This window comes from Rhinoraja longicauda, chromosome 34 (genome assembly GCF_053455715.1).
Source record: "Rhinoraja longicauda isolate Sanriku21f chromosome 34, sRhiLon1.1, whole genome shotgun sequence".
Classification (NCBI taxonomy): domain Eukaryota; kingdom Metazoa; phylum Chordata; class Chondrichthyes; order Rajiformes; family Arhynchobatidae; genus Rhinoraja; species Rhinoraja longicauda.
The window spans coordinates 14,354,626-14,375,307 of record NC_135986.1 but is presented as its reverse complement, the minus strand read 5'-3'; the positions used below and the strand labels follow the sequence as shown (position 1 = coordinate 14,375,307).

Below are 20,682 nucleotides of genomic sequence, written 5' to 3'. Positions count from 1 at the left end.
GGCTTAGCTTTAAGGTTTGAGACACAAAGTTTAAACGATATGTGTGTGACCGCTGTTTTGCACAGGGTGGTATGGGTGCCTGGAATGTGCTGCGTGGGAGATGGTGCAGGCAGATAGAATAGTGGCATTTAAGAGTCTTTTGGATAGACACTTGGATATACATGGATATGAATCAGACGCAGGCAGAGAGGATTAATTAAACTTGGCATGGAAACATAGAAAATAGGTGCTGGAGGAGGCCATTTGGCCCTTCGAGCCAGCACTGTCATTCATTGTGATCATGGCTGATCGTCCACAATCAATAACCCGTGCCTGCCTTCTCCCTATATCCCTTGACCACTAGCCCCTAGAGGTTTATCTAACTCTCTTAAATCCATCCAATGATTTGGCCTCCAATGCCCTCTGGCAGAGAATTCCACAAATTCACAACTCTGGGTGAAAAAGTTCCTTCTCACCTCAGTTTTAAATGGCCTCCCCTTTATTCTAAGACTGTGGCCCCTGGTTCTGGACTCGCCCAACATTGGGAACATTTTTCCTGCATCTACCTTGTCCAGTCCTTTTACAATTTTATATATTTCTATAAGATCCCCTCTCATCCTTCGAAACTCCAGTGAATACAAGCCTAGACTTTTCAATCTTTCCTCATATGACAGTCCCGTAATCTCAGGTAAGCTGCCCCATCGAAATATGAGATGATGTTCCTCCAATTTGCGTTTAGCCTCACTCTGACAATGGAGGAGACCAAGGACAGAAAGGTCTGTGTAGGAATGGGAAGGAGAATTAAAGTGTCCGGCAACGAGGAGATCAGGTAGGTTCAGGCGGGCTGGTTGAAATTACGGAGACATGGCTTGAAGGTGACCAAGGCTGGGAGCTAAACATGCAGGAGTATTCAATATTCAGGATGGATAGATAGAAAGGAAGAGGACATGGGGTGGCATTGCTGGTTAAAGAGGAGATGAATGCAATCACAAGGAGAGACATTAGCTTGGATGTTGTAGAATCGATATAGTTAGAATTGCGAAATAGCCAAGGGCAGAAAATGCTTGTTGGAGTTGTAGACAGACCACCAAACAGCAGCAGGGAGGTTGGGGGTTGCATAAAGCAGGAAATTAGGGATGCGTGTAGTAAAGGTACAGCAGACATCATGGGTGACTTTAATCTACATATAGATTGGGCCAACCAAATTGGTAACATCGCTGAGGAGGAGGATTTCCTGGAATGTCCACAAGATGGTTGTTTAAGCCAACATGTTGAGGAACCGACTAGAGGGCAGGTCATCCTAGTCCGGGTATTGTATAATGAGGAAGGATTAGTTAGCGATCTTGTTGTGCAAAGCCCCTTGGGCAACAGTTATCATAATATGCGGCACGGTAGCGCAGCGGTAGAGTTGCTGCTTTACAGCGAATGCAGCGCCGGAGACTCAGGTTCAATCCTGACTACGGGTGCTGTACTGTAAGGAGTTTGTACGTTCTCCCCGTGACCTGCGTGGGTTTTCTCCGAGAACTTCGGTTTCCTCCCACACTCCAAAGACGTACAGGTATGTAGGTTAATTGACTGGGTAAATGTAAAAATTGTCCCTAGTGTATGTAGGATAGTGTTAATGTGCGGGGATCACTGGGTGGTGCGGACTTGGTGGGCCGAAAAGGCCTGTTTCCGCGCTGTATCTGAAATATGAAATATGAAAATAAATAAAATATGATGGAATTCTGCATTAGGATGAATAATGAGACGGTTAATTCAGAGACTGGGGTCCTGAACTTGAAGAAAGGGGACTTTGATGGTACGAGAAGTGTTAAATCCAAGGAAGAGGCATATGAATTGGCCAGAGGAAGCAGCAAACTGGAGGACTGGGAGAAATTTAGAACACAATAGAGGAGGAGAAAGGGGTTAATTAAAAGGGAGGAAAAGAGCATGAAAGAAAAAAACACTAATCTTACTGTCTCCGACTACATTCTATCTTTCTCCCACCCCCTCACCTAACATCAGTCTAAAGAAGGGTTTCGACCCGAATCGTCACCCATTCCTTCTGTCCAGAGATGTTGCCTGACCCGCTGAGTTACTCCGGCATTTTGTGTCTACCTTCGATTTAAACCAGTATCTGCAGTTCTTTCCTACACAAGAAAGAAAGCTTGCGGGGAATATAAAAACTGACTGTAAAAGCTTCTTTGTTTCTCTCTTCAAGTAGCCCTGAGATTCCCTCTCTCTCTCTCTCTATCCCTCCCCCATCCAAGTTGCATTAGTTTTTCATTTTCACCCTATAAGCAGCTAACAATGGCCTGTTTCTTTTATCATTGTTACTTTTTTGCATATCTTTCATTCATTATTCTTTACCTCTCCATATCACCGTCTATATCTCTCGTTTCCATTGCCCTTAACCAGTCTGAAGAAGGGTCTCGACCCGAAACGTCACCCATTCCTTCTCTCCAGAGATGCTGCCTGTCCCGCAGAGTTACTCCAGCTTTTTGTGCCTATGGACTGGGCAGTGTTCATCCATTTTTGCAATCATCTTTGATCCTGGGTGTTTCAAGTTGCTGAACCAGGCCATGGTGCAACCAGTCAATATGTTCTCTACTATACACCTGTAGAAGTTCAATAATGTGTTTGTTAACATACTGAATTTCCTGAATCTTAGAAGTATAAACATTGATGCACTTTCTTTATGATTGCATCAATGTGCTCGGGCCAGGACAATGTTCAGAAATGTGCATGCCCAGGAATTTGATGCAGTTGCATATGGATGTGCAGAGACCCAGTTCCCTGAGCTTGGTAACCAGTTTGGAGGGGATGATGATATTGAATGCCGTGTTACATAGAAACATAGAAAATAGGTGCAGGAGTAGGCCATTCGGCCCTTCGAGCCTGCACCGCCATTCAATATGATCATGGCTGATCATCCAGCTCAGTAGCCTGTACCTGCCATCTCTCCATACCCCCTGATCCCTTTAGCAAAAAGGGCCACATCTAACTCCCTCTTAAATATAGCCAATGAACTGGCCTCAACTACCTTCTGTGGCAGAGAATTCCACAGACTCACCGCTCTGTGTGAAGAAATGTTTTCTCATCTCGGTCCTAAAAGACTTCCCCCTTATCCTTAAGCTGTGACCCCTGGTTCTGGACTTCCCCAACACCGGGAACAATCTTCCCGCATCTAGCCTCTCCAACCCCTTAAGAATTTTATATGTTTCTATAAGATCCCCCCTCAGTCTTCTAAATTCCAGCGAGTACAAGCCCAGTCTATCCAGTCTTTCCTCATATGTAAGTCCCGCCATCCCAGGGAGTTACAGTCCTATGCGTTACAGTCTGAGATCGCACCAATCTGTGTCCCTGCAGGACTGGTTGGATTCCCTTTGTCCATCTCCCTACTGTCAGTGCTGGAGCTGTACTGGGCAGTCTCCATGCAGTCCTGAGGTGGTTTGTGCGGTCTGTGCCCTTACAGTGTTGGGAGTGGCTGGTGCAAAGCTCTCTGTCCACAGGCTGTGTGGTCTGTACTGGGCTGTGATTTCACAGTGTAGTGCAGGGGGTATTCCTGTCTTTATCTGTGCAGCAGAGGGGTTGGTGTTGGAAATCTGTTGCCCCACAGAGCAGTTTGAGGTTCCTTGTCTTTATATTATTGTGCTGTGTGATGGTCACACAGTCTCCCTACAGTACAGTGCAGGGGAGTATTATTGTTTCCCGTTGGTACACGTGACAATGATAATAACCTTAAATCTTTTTAGGTCACACAGTGAGTGCCAGTCATCTATCATCGTTTAAATACCAGTCATAAAGTCATAGAGCTGTGCTGGTCCCTTTTACCTACATTTGGCCCAAATCCCTCTAAAACTAACGACTTGCTCAGCTGCATGATGATGTGGCAACATTTGTACTCTATCCTTCCCAGTGAAGTAAAGCATGCCAAACACAGCCTACACCGCGCTGTCCACCTGACTGACCATTTTCAGGGAGCCATACACCTGTACACCCAGATCTCTGTGTTCTGCAACACACTTCAGGGTCCTACCATTTACGTGCAAGTCGTGTCCATTGTTTCACAGGCCAAAATGCAACATCTCTTATTTGCCATCTGCCCTTCCTAGTCCCACCTTCCCAACTGCTCTGGACCTTGTTGCAAAGTTGTGGCTAAGGAAGGTGCGATCCCAAGAGGGATACAATGGGGAAAACTGTGGATCTGGTTAAACGACTAGAGGGTGATGGGGGCAAAGGGGGAGGGGAGGAGAGTGTTGGTAGAAGTCATTTAAACGCAGAGAATTAACCATTCACATCCCTCCACAAGCTAAACATCAGCTGCTGTTGCTGCAAGTGGAAAGGTAAATTGTTGCCGGCCCTGATTTGTCCCGGTCTTTTCTCACCTCCAACTTTCCATGCCCTCTCCACTGCCTCCTCAATTTCCCCCACACCCCCTCCCCAATTTCAGGCTGAAGAAGGGTCCCGAGCAAAAACATCACCTATCACTTTTCTCTTGAGATGCTGGTTACTCCAGCACTTTGTGTCCATCTTTCGTATGAAACAGCATCTGCAGTTCCTTATTTCGACCAGTTCAACATGGGGATTGGCGGGAACGCTAAATTTAAATTGTATTGTTTATTGACGGTTGGAAATTGGCGGTTAAAGAAAACGGAGGGCGGAGCTGGAAGATGAGAGGCATTCCTCTTTCTGTCTGTCACAATGATTCTGCCTTTTCTCCTCTGCATTTTCACGGCAGGTCGGGGCGCTGTGTATAAAAGGAGACAGCAACAGCGAGATTGTCACTGAGCAGCGACTCGAGTGAAGCAGCATCATGTCTGGCCGAGGGAAAGGAGGCAAAGGTCTGGGCAAAGGCGGAGCAAAGCGGCACCGAAAAGTACTTTGCGATAACATCCAGGGCATCACCAAGCCAGCCATCCGCCGCCTGGCTCGGCGTGGCGGGGTCAAGCGGATCTCGGGTCTGATCTACGAGGAGACCCGCGGGGTGCTGAAGGTTTTCCTGGAGAATGTGATCAGGGACGCGGTCACCTACACCGAGCACGCCAAGCGCAAGACGGTCACTGCCATGGATGTGGTGTACGCTCTGAAACGCCAGGGCCCCACTCTACGGGTTCGGCGGATAAATAACTACCCCTTTATTCGAACACAAAACAAAGGCTCTTCTAAGAGCCGCCCACAGCCTCACAGAGAGAACAGTGACCACCCGATTTAGTTAATTATAATTTGTTAAAGGTTCACTGGGGCCGATGAGATTTTCAACTAATTATATTGAATCCTGCAGCAGTCAATATGATCCGGTAAAGGAACATTTTGTGACATTGGTGATCGGTTGTACTGTTGCGGAGTGGTGTCTCCGCCTGTTTAACACCGGTCCGGTATCGGAACAGTCTGGGCGGCATTCGGTCATGAAGAGAGGCGTTGCTCCATGGAGACAAAGATTCGTGTCGGCGAAATGTCCGCTATTCATTCCCTTCACAGATGCTGTGACCGGTTGTTATTCCCAGTATTTGGGAGTCGTCACGCAGATGGTGACGGTATGTAGGTTAAATTTTCCCTCTACGGATTGATGTTCTCGAAACATCGGATTTTCTGAAATTCCCCTGCTCCCCTCTCACTGATCCCGTTGGGTGAGAGCTCCGTGTAACTGACGGAGAGGAGAATGTGGACTGGAGGAAGCCGGACAGAAGCGGATCGCTTTGTGCGGGGCAGATGTTGGCTTTATTCATGGCAGTTGGCGGGACGCAAAGGGGAAAGTGAGTAGGTCCGGTTGTTTCATACGTGAACGGATAGACAACGGAAACCGCCCACCCCAGCCGGTACTCAGCCCTTCGACAGACACTGTGAGTGGCTCTGAAAAGAGCCTTTGGGTCGTTAGATTGACGTTTCGCTGATCTATTTGCTCTTAGTGCCAGAGGTTGCGCTGGTTTTCTTGGGCAACAGCACGGCCTGGATATTAGGCAGCACCCCGCCCTGAGCGATGGTCACCCCTCCCAGCAGCTTGTTGAGCTCCTCGTCGTTGCGGACGGCCAGCTGCAGGTGTCTGGGGATGATGCGGCTCTTCTTGTTGTCCCGGGCCGCGTTGCCGGCCAGCTCCAGGATTTCAGCCGTCAGATACTCGAGCACAGCAGCCAGATAGACCGGGGCTCCGGCACCCACCCGCTCACCATAGTTGCCCTTTCTCAAGAGCCTGTGAACACGGCCCACCGGGAACTGCAATCCGGCCCGGGACGAGCGTGATTTAGGCTTGGCCTTGGCTTTGCCTCCGGTTTTCCCTCGTCCACTCATTTCCACAAACTTCTGCGAGCAGAGAATGAGGAAATCCTCCCGCAGTCCCCCTTCTTGTAGCTTCAGGACAAATGCGGTGGGACGCTTACCATTGGTGGCGCAGCGCTTCGTCTCATTGGTGATGTGAAATAGGCCAATCGTAGAGCTGCCTCTTCCTCCAATGACCAGGCGCCAACAGGAGAAGCGCGGAAAATAATCGCCAGGCCCCAAAAGAACTGAAATTTGAAAAGCCCGGCCAAAAAGAAAATATATATCTTCAACAATACCCTAGACTTAATTAATTACACATCTATGTGTGATGATGGATCCCCACATCCCCGGTTATTCTATAAGAAAATAACTGCAGATGCTGGTACAAATCGAAGGTTTTTATTCACAAAACGCTGGAGTAACTCAGCAGGTCAGGCAGCATCTCGGGATAGAAGGAATGGGTGACGTTTCGGGTCGAGACCCTTCTTCAGACTGATTCTATGATCACCCGAGTGTGAATTCGTTCCATGGTGAGAGATTCTTAGCAATGCTCACTTACTATTTGAAACCGCAAACCTGTCGGAACAAACGCGGTTCACAGAACATGTTAGACATCGTTCTATGCACAAAGGACATTAGATTATTGATGACCAATGGTCTAATGACTCACGGAGCCGTCGCAGCACTTAATATGTTTGCTTCTCGAATAGCAAACGACTCACACGTTCAAAACACCAGACTGCAGTCACTAAAAGTCAGTCACTTCACAATTAAAACAGCAGCAGCAGCAACAAACACTCCAACATTTTGTTCATGTTAATCCAATCTGAAGGGAAAGATCATTGAGAAAAGTGTATGAAGATTGAGACAAACTAACGGGCAAGCAGAGAGTGATGTTTCCGTTTCAGTGCAGTTGGCATGAATGCAGAGCGACACATGGATTATACCGTGGTCTGGACGGCTAATTTGATCAAATTAAACAGAATGAGAATCATCGCCTGAAAATGAAATATCGAACCAGTTGGAGCAATGAGGTGTCGAAATATCGGCACAACACTTTCAGCGAGACCGTGCGTGGCTCTGAACAGAGCCGTCAGGATTTCCGTTAGCTGCGTCAACGCTGTGTGGGTCGTTACTTGGAGCTGGTGTATCTGGTCGCTGCCTTTGTCCCTCCAACCGGCCTCATCACTTTGTAGATGTAGATGCAGTAACTCAGTGACTGTGGAAGGGCTGATCAGCGACTGAGGGCCGCGCGGGGAAAGTGCGTAATAAAGGTGTTTGTTGTCCTTGAACCCAGAGCGCGAGAAAATGGGGCGCAGAGCGAACAGGGGCTGGTCTGTACGCGGCGTGTACACAGCATTATGAGCAGCTTTGCGTTTACATGGTAACCAGTTACACTTGAATCACTGGAGTAAAACTCCGCTTAGCAATAGTCTATGGCATTAATTCAGATAAAAACCCCGCGGATAGAACAGAACATTAATATAACAGGACATTAAGACAAAGGCGCAGCACTTTCTTCTGCCGGGTTAGTGGCTCTTAAAAGAGCCGTTTGTTGTCTCTGGTGGAGGTGGGGTTTAGGCGCGCTCCCCTCGGATGCGGCGGGCCAGCTGGATGTCTTTGGGCATGATGGTGACTCGCTTGGCGTGGATGGCGCACAGGTTGGTGTCCTCAAAGAGCCCCACCAGGTAAGCCTCGCTGGCCTCCTGCAGGGCCATGACGGCCGAGCTCTGGAAGCGCAGGTCTGTCTTGAAGTCCTGAGCGATCTCCCGCACCAGGCGCTGGAAGGGCAGTTTGCGGATGAGCAGCTCGGTGGATTTCTGGTAGCGCCGGATCTCCCTCAGAGCCACGGTGCCGGGCCTGTAGCGATGAGGCTTCTTCACTCCGCCCGTGGCTGGAGCGCTCTTCCGCGCCGCTTTGGTCGCCAGCTGTTTGCGAGGAGCTTTCCCTCCGGTCGATTTGCGCGCTGTCTGCTTGGTCCGGGCCATTCTCCTTCAACATTCAGAGCACAGCGTGAAATACAGGCACTGGAATGACGGAGTCGGCTCTGGGACCGGCTTTTAAAGCATTGGTGAAGCGCCGGCCCACAGCCTCTGAATGGCTGGAGCAGAGATGTCACTCACGGTGTCTCATGCCTGCGAATGGCTGCAGGTCTGTCAGCACCAGGCGGCGGTTTCAGAAGGTCTGAGGCGGGGAGGTGGGGGGGGGGGATACAGAGATTTGTGACCGGCGAGTGGGGTGGGGGAAGCTCAGCCAACCAGAGAGCGCGGACTGCACTATCATTGGTTGCGGGTTGAATTACAAATTGCCCGCCAATTTCACAGCAAATCCACTTTTACTTCTGCTTTAAATCATCGAGTCCGAATATGCGGCGCGGACTTACAGACCGGACCCCGTTGCAGAGGGTATAGAAAAACTGCAGATGTTGGTTTAAATCGAAGATAGACACGAAATGATGGAGTAACTCAGCGGGTCAGTCAGCATCTCGGGAGAGAAGGAATGTGTGACGTTTCGGGCGAGACCCTTCAGACTGAGGGAACGGTTTCGAGTCGACTCCTGTTGCTGCATTAATCATGTACATCGCAATCTGCATCCACTCTCACTCCCGGGTCACTGCTCCCTCTGTGGGTGGCTCTCTGAAGAGATACAATAGCGTCTGAAGAAGTGTCTCGACCCGAAACGTCACCGATCCCTTCTCTCAAGAGAAGCTGCGTGTCCTGCTGAGTTACTCCAGGGTTTTATGGCTATCTTCGGCTCTTAGAAGAGCCTTTGTTTTGTGTTCAAATAAAGGGAATGGTTCAGCCTCCGAACAGAGCGCGGCCCTGGCGTTTCAGGGCGTACACGTCCATGGCAGTGACTGCTTTACGCTTGGCGTGCTCGTGTATGTGACCGCATCCCTGATCACATAGAGAGAGGGGGGTGGGAGACAGCGAGTTGGGATGATGAACCCCCGGGTAATTGAAATGATTTCCGCCTCGCACTGAGCCTGGTCCCGGGACAGGGAACGTTTGAGTTTGGATTTGCTCTTTCCTGATAGAGTGGGTGGCTCTGAAAAGAGCCGTTGGGTTCAGGTCTTTACAGACAGCGCTTTTTATTTCACTTTTTGGCCGTTGCCTTCTTGGGTTTCGCCGATTTCGGCTTTGTCTGGCGTTTTGCCGGCTTCTTTGCTGCCCTTTTCACTGCGACCTTCTTGGGTTTTTTCGGCGATGCCTTCTTCGGTGATGATTTCTTCGCCGCCGTTTTTTTAGCCGCTGGTTTCTTGGCCACAACTTTCTTAGCGGTAGTTTTCTTGGTGGTAGATTTTTTTGCCAGTGATTTCTTATTCGGAGTTTTCTTGGGCGTGGGTTTCTTGCTCTTGGATGTCTTGGCTGCTGGAACCTTTGCTTTCTTTACCGATTTCACGGCGGCTTCTCCCTTACCGGTCTTGAAGGAGCCCTTGTTCTGATCCAGGAAACCGTTTGCTACTCTCCTCCTGATGCACCTCAGGATCACGTGGCGTAACTTGTCCACATCCACGCCGTCGGCGGCCAGACCTTTCTTTATCGCAAATAAAGACAGCCCATGGCGATCGTGGCAATCCGCCACAAGCTTGTCGATCCGGCCGCCCAGATTGGGACTGTCTGCCTTGCTCCGGGCGACCGCCGTCTTCTTCTTGGGAGCCTTGGTTTTGGCGGCGGGGACGGCGAGAGGAGCCGCTTCGGCGGCTGCGGTCTCGGTCATGTCGGCGACTCTGCACAAGCTCTCTCTGACACTCAGGACTGAGGGAGAAATGAAGCGAGTGGCGGCGGCACAGAGCAAGTTAAAGGCAGCGAGCGGACGGGGCGGAGACATCCTGCTGTCAGCTCCCAGCCCCTCCACCTCGCTGTGTTTCTCTGTCTTCAAAAACCCTCAAATTCCAATTAAAATCGGACACCTCGGAGACACAGACTGACCTCGGTACATCTCTGAGACCGGAATGTTGATTGTAGTGTAAGTCTGATACGAATTAAAGGCAGCGCTTTCCATTTAAACCCGTTTCACTGATGCACTGAGCGCGTTCTCTGTCCCGATCGCTGACATGTTCGCTGTTTTTCGGCAGAAATATCGAAACCAACGTAAACTTTGCGGTTAATTCCCACTTCAGGACTGAGCTGTGAAGTGGGACGATCCCGTGCCACTGATATCTTTACATTTTTCACCAGAGGGGCTGGGAAATCCGGCGAAGTGTTCGGACCCACAAACACAGTGACATCAATTTGAGTCGCCCACCCCTTTAACACACTCTCTGACACAATGTTCACATCTACACATTCACATTTCAGACAGTTGTCCCGTTGCACAGTTCCCATGGTGGGCTTACCTCAGTAACTGTTAAACTCTCTGACGCCGCCGATCATCAGAGTCTCTGATCCCTGGATTCGGATTCGTCTCGTCCCTTTCTTACATGAGCGGCCCTGTATTTTTAAACAGTCCAACACCTGACACATACTCCAGTTGTGGTATCAACAGCTCACTGCATGTCTGAAATATAATTTATTTACTTGATTTTTTTAACCGGATTGTATTATGGTCACTGGCTCCTCACTGACACTTCAGTCACTTGCTCTGCCTGATTTCCCAATCGGAGTATCAGGCCCATCCACATATTGTTTGAGAAATCTTTCCTGGACGCATTTAACAACTTCCACCCCTTCCATAGTCTCGAATCTGTGGCAGTCCCAGTCAACATGACGGAAGTTTAAATCACCTACCAGCATAACCCTGTTGCACTTACAGGCTTCTGCAACCCCCCCTCCCCTACATCAGGTAACCTGTTAAAATCACGAATTCACATTCTATCTGCTGCTCCAGCCGAGGTGTGGAGCAAGCAGCCAACTAGGATGCATGACCCATGGTCACCCATGACCGAGGGGGCCTAACAAAGAAGTAGAGGAAAAAGTCATTCTATCTGCGTCTGCATTCGAGTTGTTGCAAATCAGGCAGCAGGACCCTAAGATCTCTGTGAACCTCAGCTCTTTGTCATCTCAGTATTTGGAGTTGGTTTATTATTGTCACGTAGCAGTACACTGCTACAACGTTTATTTTGCATGTCAGGCAGGCAAATCGTACACTCACACAATACATGAGAGCAAAAAGGAAACAAAGTGCAAGGGGTCACGAGGTGGATAGGAAGATCGGAAACATATAAAAGGTCTGTTCAAGAGTCTGCTAACAGCGGGCAAATAGCTAATCTTGAATCTGGTGACACGTGCTTTCAAACTGTAATATTTTCCGCCTGACAGCAGAGGAGAGAAGATAGAATGACCAGGTTGTGAGTGGTGTAAGAAGGAACTGCAGATGCTGGTTTAAACCAAAGATAGACACAAAAAACTGGAGTAACTCAGCGGGACAGTCGAGGCCCTTCTTGAGACCTGTGAGTGGTCCTTGTATTATGTTGGTTGCTTTCCCGAGGCAGGATGAAGTGTGGATTACGTTGGTGGATCAGCCTGGTTTGTGTTGGACTGGGCTGTTTCCACAACTCTCTGCAATTTATTGAGATCCTGGACAGACCAGGACAGACCAGCAATCGATGATGTTTCTGGATAAATAATTTCCATGGTGGTGCATCAGCAGAAATTGATAGTCTTTGGAGAGCCGCTAGATTCCTTTGGTATTCTGAAGAAGTGGAGTCGTTGGTGTGGTGCCTTATCGTCGTATCAATGTAGTTATACCAGAACAAATAGTTGGTGATATGTTTAGACATGCTTCTTTTTCCCCCACATCTGTCTATATGTCTCTTAAACATGGTGACTGTATCCATTTCCACCACCTTCTCTGTCACATGATTCAGATATCAACCAACCCTGTGTAAAAAAAATACCCCTCACATTCCCTTTAAAACTCCTTGGGCTTTACCTCAACCCTATCCCCTCTTGTTTTTGAAATACTGACCATGAGAAAACAATATTGATTATTTATCGTAACCTCATATACTTCCAACAGGTCATTCCTCAGTTTCCTTCACTGCAAGGAAAACAAGAAAATCCTCTCCAGGTTGTCCCCATGGATAAAGTCCTCCAGTCCAAGCAATATTCTGCTGAAGGTAGACACCAAATACTGGAGTAAATCTGTGGGACATACAGCATCTCTGGAGAGAAGGAATGGGTGACTTTTCGGGTCGAGACCCTTCTTCATACTGATCTGAAGAAGGGTCTCGACCCAAAACATCACCCATTTGTGACACGTTTGCGGAAGACACAAAGCTGGGTGGCAGTGTAAACTGTGAAGAGGATGTGAGGAGGTTGCAGGGTGACCTGGGCAGATTGAGTGAGTGGGCAGATGCATGGCAGATGCAGTATAATAATAATAATAATAAGTATTTATTTTATATAGCGCCTTATCGGGTGCTCAAAGCGCTTTACAAAAACAATCAACATAAAAACAAACAGTCAAACTATCCTAACGGAAAAGCGGCGAATAAACAACGCCAGCGTCCTCGCACGTCAGGGTCCGGCAGTAGACAACAAAAAGCACAGGACACACAGATACAATTTTTACACAAACAGCCATCACAGTGATTGCTCCAGGCATACCCTCACTGTGATGGAAGGCAAAGAAAAGTCTTATCTCCTCCTCATTCTTCTCCCGTGGTGCCACGAGGTGATCGAGGCTCCCAACTTTTTGAAGCCCCCACTGGGCGATGGAAAGTCCCAGGGCCGAGCCGAGCAGGCCGATGAAAGTCCTGAGCCCCCACCGGGCGATGGAAGGTGCCGCGGCCAGGTCACGCAGGGCGATGAAGGGCCTGCGAGCGGGTCGATCGTACCTCGCGCTTCGGGGCGGTCGAAGCTGCTACGGCTGGAGCTCCCAAAAGCCGGTCGCCAGCCAGGAACCTGCGAGCTCCCAATGTTGCGGTCTGCAGGGCCCACGGCCGAAGCCTCCGAGATGGTAATTCCAGGCCCTGCGACCGGAGTCTTCAAGGTCGATCCCAGCTGGAGGCCGCCGACTCCACGATGTTAGGCCGTAGCGCGAACGGAGACACAACACGGTAAAGGTCGCATCTCCGTTGAGGAAGAGATTAGAAAAAAGGTTTCCCCCAACCCCCCCACCACCCCCCCACATACACAGAGTTAAAAATAGAACAAAACGTACATTAAACGATGACAATAGACAAAAAACAAAAAAAAGACAGAGAGACTGCCGGTGAGCCGCAGCTGCAGAACACAGCCACGCCCCTTATGATATATAGTATATATCGTATATAATATATAGTATAGTATAATATAGATAAATGTGAGGTTATGCACTTTGGCGGCAAAAACATGGAGGCAGATTATTTTCTCAATGGATTTAGGTTAGACAAGGGGGAGGTGCAGCGAGACCTGGCTGTCCTTGTACACCAGTCACTGAAAGTAGGCGTGCAGGTACAGCAGGTAGTGAAGAAAGCAAATGGAATGTTGGCCTTCATAACAAGAGGATTTCTGTATAGGGGTAAAGAGGTTCTTCTGCAGTTGTATAGGGCCCTGGTAAGACCACATCTGGAGTATTGTGCACAGTTTTCGTCTCCTAATTTGAGGAAGGACATCTTTGTAAGTGAGACAGTGCAGCATAGGTTCTCAAGATTGATCCCTGGGATGGCGGGACTGTCATATGAGGAAAGATTGAAAAGACTAGGCTTGTATTCACTGGAGTCTAGAAGGATGAGAGGGGATCTTATAGAAACATATAAAATTATAAAAGGACGGAACAATCCTGATGCAGGAAAAATGTTCCCAATGTTGGGCGAGTCCAGAACCAGGGGACACAGTCTTAGAATAAAGGGGAGGCCATTTAACTGAGGTGAGAAAAAACCTTTTCACCCAGAGAGTTGTGAATTTGTGGAATTCTCTGCCACAGAGGGGAGTGGAAGCCAAATCACTGGATGGATTTAAGAGAGAGTTGGATAGAGCTCTAGGGGCTAGTGGAATCGAGGGATATGGAGAGAAGGCAGGCACGGGTTATTGATTGGGGACGATCAGCCATGATCACAATGAATGGCGGTGCTGGCTCGAAGGGCCGAATGGCCTCCTCCTGCACCTATTTTCTATGTTTCTATGTTAAAACCACATCCTTCCTACAATCTGGTGCCGTTTACTGTTCAGCCAAAATGCAACACTGTACAGTTGTGTGAGTTAAGTTCCATCTGCCATTCCTTGTGCCTCTGTCCCAACTGATTTAGATCCAGCATCAATCTTAGATAACCTTATTCACTGTCCACTCTACCACTAATTTATTATCCGTGAACTTACTAACGAAGACAATTGCATAATCATCCAAATGTTCGACATAGATGATAAACAACAGTGGATCCAGCACTGATCTCTGCAGTACATCACTGGTCATAGGTCTCCAAACTGTAAAACAGACCTACAGAATCACCTCTATCAAACCAGTTTTGTATCAATTGCCCAGCTCACTCTGTATCGCTTGTGAACTAACTTCTGGACCTGCATACCATACAACACCATGTCAAAGGCCTTGCTAAAGTCCATGTAGCAACATCTATTGCCTGCCCCTCACCAATTTTCATGGTTCGTTTTTGAGAAATTCAGTTAATTTCGTGAGTCACAATTTCCCATTCACAGAACCACCGTGACTGTTCCTACTCAGTCCTTGCCTTTACAATTGCAGGCAGAACTTGTCTCTCAGAATTCCCCCCTAGTAACTTTCGCACAATTGACTTTAGGCTCACTGGCCTGTAGTTCCCTGCCTTTTCCTTGCAGTCCTTAAGTAAAGACACCACTATAGACAATAGACAATAGACAATAGGTGCAGGAGTAGGCCATTCAGCCCTTCGAGCCAGCACCGCCATTCAATGCGATCATGGCTGATCACTCTCAATCAGTACCCCATTCCTGCCTTCTCCCCATACCTCCTCACTCCGCTATCCTTAAGAGCTCTATCCAGCTCTCTCTTGAAAGCATCCAACGAACTGGCCTCCACTGCCTTCTGAGGCAGAGAATTCCACACCTTCACCACTCTCTGACTGAAAAAGTTCTTCCTCATCTCCGTTCTAAATGGCCTACCCCTTATTCTTAAACTGTGGTCCCTTGTTCTGGACTCCCCCAACATTGGGAACATGTTTCCTGCCTCTAATGTGTCCAATCCCCTAATTATCTTATATGTTTCAATAAGATCCCCCCTCATCCTTCTAAATTCCAGTGTATACAAGCCCAATCGCTCCAGCCTTTCAACATACGACAGTCCCGCCATTCCGGGAATTAACCTAGTGAACCTACGTTGCACGCCCTCCATAGCAAGAATATCCTTCCTCAAATTTGGAGACCAAAACTGCACACAGTACTCCAGGTGCGGTCTCACCAGGCCCCGTACAACTGTAGAAGGACCTCTTTGCTCCTATACTCAACTCCTCTTGTTACGAAGGCCAACATTCCATTGGCTTTCTTCACTGCCTGCTGTACCTGCATGCTTCCTTTCATTGACTGATGCACTAGGACACCCAGATCTCGTTGAACTCCCCCTCCTCCTAACTTGACACCATTCAGATAATAATCTGCCTTTCTATTCTTACTTCCAAAGTGAATAACCTCACACATCTACATTAAACTGCATCTGCCATGTATTCGCACACTCACACAACCTGTCCAAGTCACCCTGCAGCCTTATTGCATCTTCCTCACAATTCACACTACCCCCCAGCTTAGTATCATCTGCAAATTTGCTAATGGTACTTTTAATCCCTTCGTCTAAGTCATTAATGTATATCGTAAATAGCTGGGGTCCCAGCACCGAACCTTGCGGTACCCCACTGGTCACTGCCTGCCATTCCGAAAGGGACCCATTTATCCCCACTCTTTGCTTTCTGTCTGTCAACCAATTTTCTATCCATGTCAGTACCCTACCCCCAATACCATGTGCCCTAATTTTGCCCACTAATCTCCTATGTGGGACCTTGTCGAAGGCTTTCTGAAAGTCGAGGTACACCACATCCACTGACTATAGCCACCCCGCAGTCTTCCAGTACCTCAACCATGGCTAACAGTGATGCAAATAACTCTGCAGAACCCCTGCATTTTCTTCCTTGGTTTCCCACACTGTCCTCGGATACCCTTGATCAGGCTCCAAGGGTTTACACTTTATGCACTTTAAGACCACTCTTCCGTAATGGTGCAAAGAACAGTGTGGGTCCCTCACCCCACAATGTTTGTGCCAAACATGATGCCTAATTAGGTCATATTGTCAGAAGTGAGAGCAGTAGAATTAGGCCATTTGGCCAAGTCTACTCCGCTATTCTATTATGGCTGATCTATCTCTCCCTCCTAACCCCGTTCTCCTGCCTTCTCCCCATAACGTTTGAGACCTGTACAAATCAAGAATCTATCTATCTCTGCCTTAAGAATATCCACTGACTTGGCATCCACAGCCTTCTGTGTCAAAGAGTTCCACATATTCACCTCGGACTAAAGAAATTTCTCCTCGTCTCGTCCCTAAAGGAACGTCCTTTACTTCTGAGAGTCCTCTAGTGCAAGACACTTCCATGAACGGAAACATCTTCTCCACATCCACTCCACACAAGCCTTCCACTATTTGTATGTTTTAATGAAGTCCCTCCACATTTTTCTAAACTCCAGCAAGTGCATGCCCAGTGCCGACAAACACTCGTCGTAGGTTAACCTACTTATTCCTGGGATTATTCTTGTAAATTTCCTCTGGACCCTCTCCAGTCAGCACATCCTTCCTCAGCTTGGCTGTCTGAAACTGGTGCCATATTGCAGTAAGATAAGACAGAAAACGTTGGAGTCACTCAGCAGGACAGGCAGCATCTTTGGAGAGAAGGAATGGGTGATGTTTTGGTTCGAAACCCTTCTTCCAAATGATCTTTAGACAGAGATCCTGCCTGCCCGCCTGAGTTACTCTAGCATTTTGTGTCTATCTTCGATTTAAAACAGCATCTGCAATTCCTCCCGAGCCATATTATACTGATGTGTTCTAAGCTACACTACCCGCCTTTCCACATATTTCCGTATCATCCGCAAACTTGGCCACAAAGCCCTTAATCTCATCTGCCTGTACATGATCCATACCTCTCTATTCCCTGCACATTTGTGTGCCTATCTAAAAGCCTCTTGTACACCACTATTGTATCTGCCTCCACCACCTCCCCAGACAATGCAATCTGTGTAACAACACTTGCCCCGCATATCTCCTTTATACTTCCCCCCTCTCAACTTACAGCTATTCCCATGAGTACTGTTCATTTGCAACCTGGGAAAAAAGTTTTGAATGTCGACCTTATCTATGCCTCTAAACATGGGACATGTTTGCAGACATCACTGTTCTCCTCCCTGAACTCCCCAGTTTATGCGACTTTCTCAATGGCTGCCAATATAGCATTCCACATTGATCCTTCAGGGACCCTAATCTCTCCTTCGTTGCCTTTCAATATGCTTAAATAATTCCCAGGTTATCTCCATAACCTTCTCTGCCAAAGATATCTCGTGTCCTCTTTTTGCTCTTCTGATTTTCGACGTAAGAATATTTCTACATCACTTGCACTCCCCAAGAGATTTGCTTCATCCCAGCTATCTACACATGATATATACTTCTTTAATTCCTTCCTCTACTTCCTAAAAATATTGAGCAATTCAGGTTGTTGACAAATACTTTATTGAACTTTTACAGGTGTACAGAAGCGTACTGTTGCATCACGGACTGGTTTGGCAACTCAAAGGCCCATGTACGAAGGAGACTACAGAGAGAGGTAGACACTACCAGGTCACTCACATGTGCTGACCTCTCCACCATCAGAGGGATCCAGAGAAAGCACTGCTTTAAAGGCAGCTAATATAATAAAACGACTCCACCCTGGCTGTGCTCACAATTCACCCCTGCCATCAGAAAGAAGGTGCAGGAGTCTGAAAATCATGGTCATCAGGTTCAAGAACAGCTCCTTCCCAGTAATTATCGTGCTTTTGAACAGGACACAATACTAACCTCAGCTATGATCTGCTGTGCACCATGTTTTTAGCTGCATTATGGATTTCCGTTGTTGCACAATTTTGGTTACCGAGTAATGCGGTTACAAATTTAATGTATGTTTAATTGTTAATTATGATCTGTGTGCTAAGGTGTTAAATGACATTTGAAGCTGCAGCACGTGTGAATGCCATTGTTCTATTGCGGGTACATATCTATATACAAAAACTCTCGTTTGTTTGTTCCTGAACTACAGCCAGAACGGTACACGATAGCGCGACAATTTTAGGCCCACCTTACTCACCATCTGGTGCTAGTGGAAGAAGTTTAATTGAAATAGGTGTTATATTTTTTAAGTTATTCACATTTAAAAAGTTTAAATCTATCTCCTAGGGAGGGAAGGGGAAAAGGAGGGAGGATAAGAGGGGTTGAGTGGGTGGGAGGAGAAGGGGGGGAGGGGGGAGCGAGGGGAGGAAAGGGTAGGAAGGAGGAAGGGGATTGGGGTTGGGGGAGGGAGGGAGGGATGAGGGTAGGAGGGGGAAGAGTGGGGGAGAGGGGAGGGTGGAGAGGGGAGAGGGGGGGGCAGAGGTGAGGAGGAAGGGGGGAGTGGGGAGGAGAGGGGAGGGGGGAGGAGAGGGTGCTGCACCAATGCAGGAGAGGTTTATTTTGTTCACGTTTCTGTCTTGAGAAAACAGTTTCTATTTCGCTTCCCCAGTTGCACATTTGACACCAAAATGTCTCCGGAAGACGGGAGCACTGTGAGAGTCATCTTTTTTAACTTCTCCAGTGCTTGACACCATCCGGCCTGCATTGCTAGGCAGCAAACTGACGAAGATGCGGGTGGATGCACCATTGGTGTCCTGGATCACTAATTACCTGACTGGACGACCACAATGTCAGGCGACAGAACTGTGTCTCGGACATGGTAGTGAGCAACACGGGGGCCCCAAAGGGGACGGTACTCTCTCCCTTCCTGTTCAACATCTACACCTCGGACTTCAGATATAGCTCAGACTCGTGCGACCTGCAGAAGTTTTTGGATGACTCTGCAATTGTGGGCTGCATTAGTGAGGGGAGGGAAGCTGAATGCAGAGGTGTGGTCAAAGACTTTGTTGAGTGGTGTGGGTTGAAATACCTGATGTTGTACCAAACGGTGGTAGCCAGTGCCAGCTTCTTCGCTGTTGTGTGCTGGAGCAGCAGGGCAAAGGCCGCGGACACCATCAGAATTCACAAACTCATCTGGCTCCGCCCTGGGAGCGGAAGTGGATTCATAGGAGGTGGTCTTGGAGGGGAGGATGCTACTCAATGACACACTATGTAACAGATTGGTTCCACCATGATGCAGTACAGACCACCACAGGATATCCCTCTTGCCTGTGGCTATCAAACTGTGCAACTCCTCCCCTTTCTGTCGTGGGGTAGACTGACTCCATTCCCCCCACCTTCACATCTATGCACATCCCCAACCCTTTCCACTCGTCACTTTAATTTCATGTTTCATGTATCTAGTGTTTTATGACTGTTGGCAGTAGGGTTGCCAACTGTCCCGTATTAGCCGGGACATCCCGTATTTTGGGCTAAATTGGTATGTTCCGTATTAGTCCCGGGGTGGGGGGGTTTGGGGGTGGGGGTGATGTAAGCCTGGACGCTGCAGGCCCCGACGTTGTTTTATCCGGACAGTTGAGGTCCAGACAATCGAGTTTTCCGACATTTTAGCTCCAAACACTCTGGTGTAGCGACCATAGAGAATGGTCCAGGTCGTCGAACCCTCGGATTGGCCAGCGAGGTCACGTGGGAACGCGACCATGAGGATTGGTCCAGCAAACGACATCGCTGATTGGCCAGCGATGTCAGGTGCGCGTTTTGCGCCCGTTTTAGCCAGTTCGGCGAAGTCTTCAAGGAAGACAGTAAGTTTATATTGGTTGTCCTGTAACTTGTTGTTTTGATTCTGTATTCGTGTATTGCGGCTGCAATAAACTTCGTCTACAACTAGCAAGTTTCGGACTCGCCATATTGGTGACCCCGAACGTGATCTGGACGATCACCAACTGAGCAGGAACCCGACGCCTCGTTGACGATGACCGAGCAGGGCACACCGGAGTCAGGCGCGGCAGGCGTTCATCTTCCGTTATTTTGGACGTACGCACCGCAAGCTTGGTTTATCCACGCCGAGGCTCAATTCCACATAAAGAAGGTGTCGGACGATTCCACGAAGTACTTCTACCTCGTCAGCGCCCTATCGCCGGACACAACCAAGCGCATGATGCGGTTTATCATAACTTCACCTGCGGAAGACAAATACGAAACCATGAAGAAGGCATTACTGCGAACCTTCGGGTTAAATAAGCATGGTGGTGCGGCAAAACTTCTGCACCTACCGGAGCTTGGAGACCAACTGCCTTCCGTCCGCATGGCTGAAATGATGGTGCTAGCCGGTGAGCATACGGATTGCCCGATGTTTGAACAGGCATTCCGCGAGAAACTTCCCGAGGATGTCCGACTGCTGCTTACGGATTGTTCTTTTAAGGACCC

At 48.4% G+C, this 20,682-nt stretch overlaps 3 protein-coding genes and 1 pseudogene across 3 annotated transcripts; 1 reads left to right on the top strand and 3 right to left on the bottom strand.

Moving 5' to 3' along the window:
- The first annotated feature begins 4,777 nt into the window (after window positions 1-4,777).
- On the top strand, window positions 4,778-5,087 carry LOC144609689 (histone H4-like; annotated as a pseudogene).
- Window positions 5,088-5,856: 769 nt separating this feature from the next.
- On the bottom strand, window positions 5,857-12,049 carry LOC144609687 (histone H2AX-like). Its single transcript, XM_078428191.1, has 2 exons — window positions 12,041-12,049; window positions 5,857-6,258 (listed from the first exon to the last, which is right to left on the bottom strand). Exon 2 carries the CDS (start codon window positions 6,247-6,249, stop codon window positions 5,857-5,859), a length of 393 nt encoding a protein of 130 aa, XP_078284317.1. The 5' UTR covers window positions 6,250-6,258; window positions 12,041-12,049.
- On the bottom strand, window positions 7,797-8,207 carry LOC144609686 (histone H3). The gene has a single exon (XM_078428190.1). It carries the CDS (start codon window positions 8,205-8,207, stop codon window positions 7,797-7,799), a length of 411 nt encoding a protein of 136 aa, XP_078284316.1.
- Window positions 9,316-10,050, bottom strand: LOC144609685 (uncharacterized). The gene has a single exon (XM_078428189.1). The coding sequence runs from the start codon at window positions 10,048-10,050 to the stop codon at window positions 9,316-9,318; it is 735 nt and encodes a 244-aa protein (XP_078284315.1).
- Window positions 12,050-20,682: the final 8,633 nt, after the last annotated feature.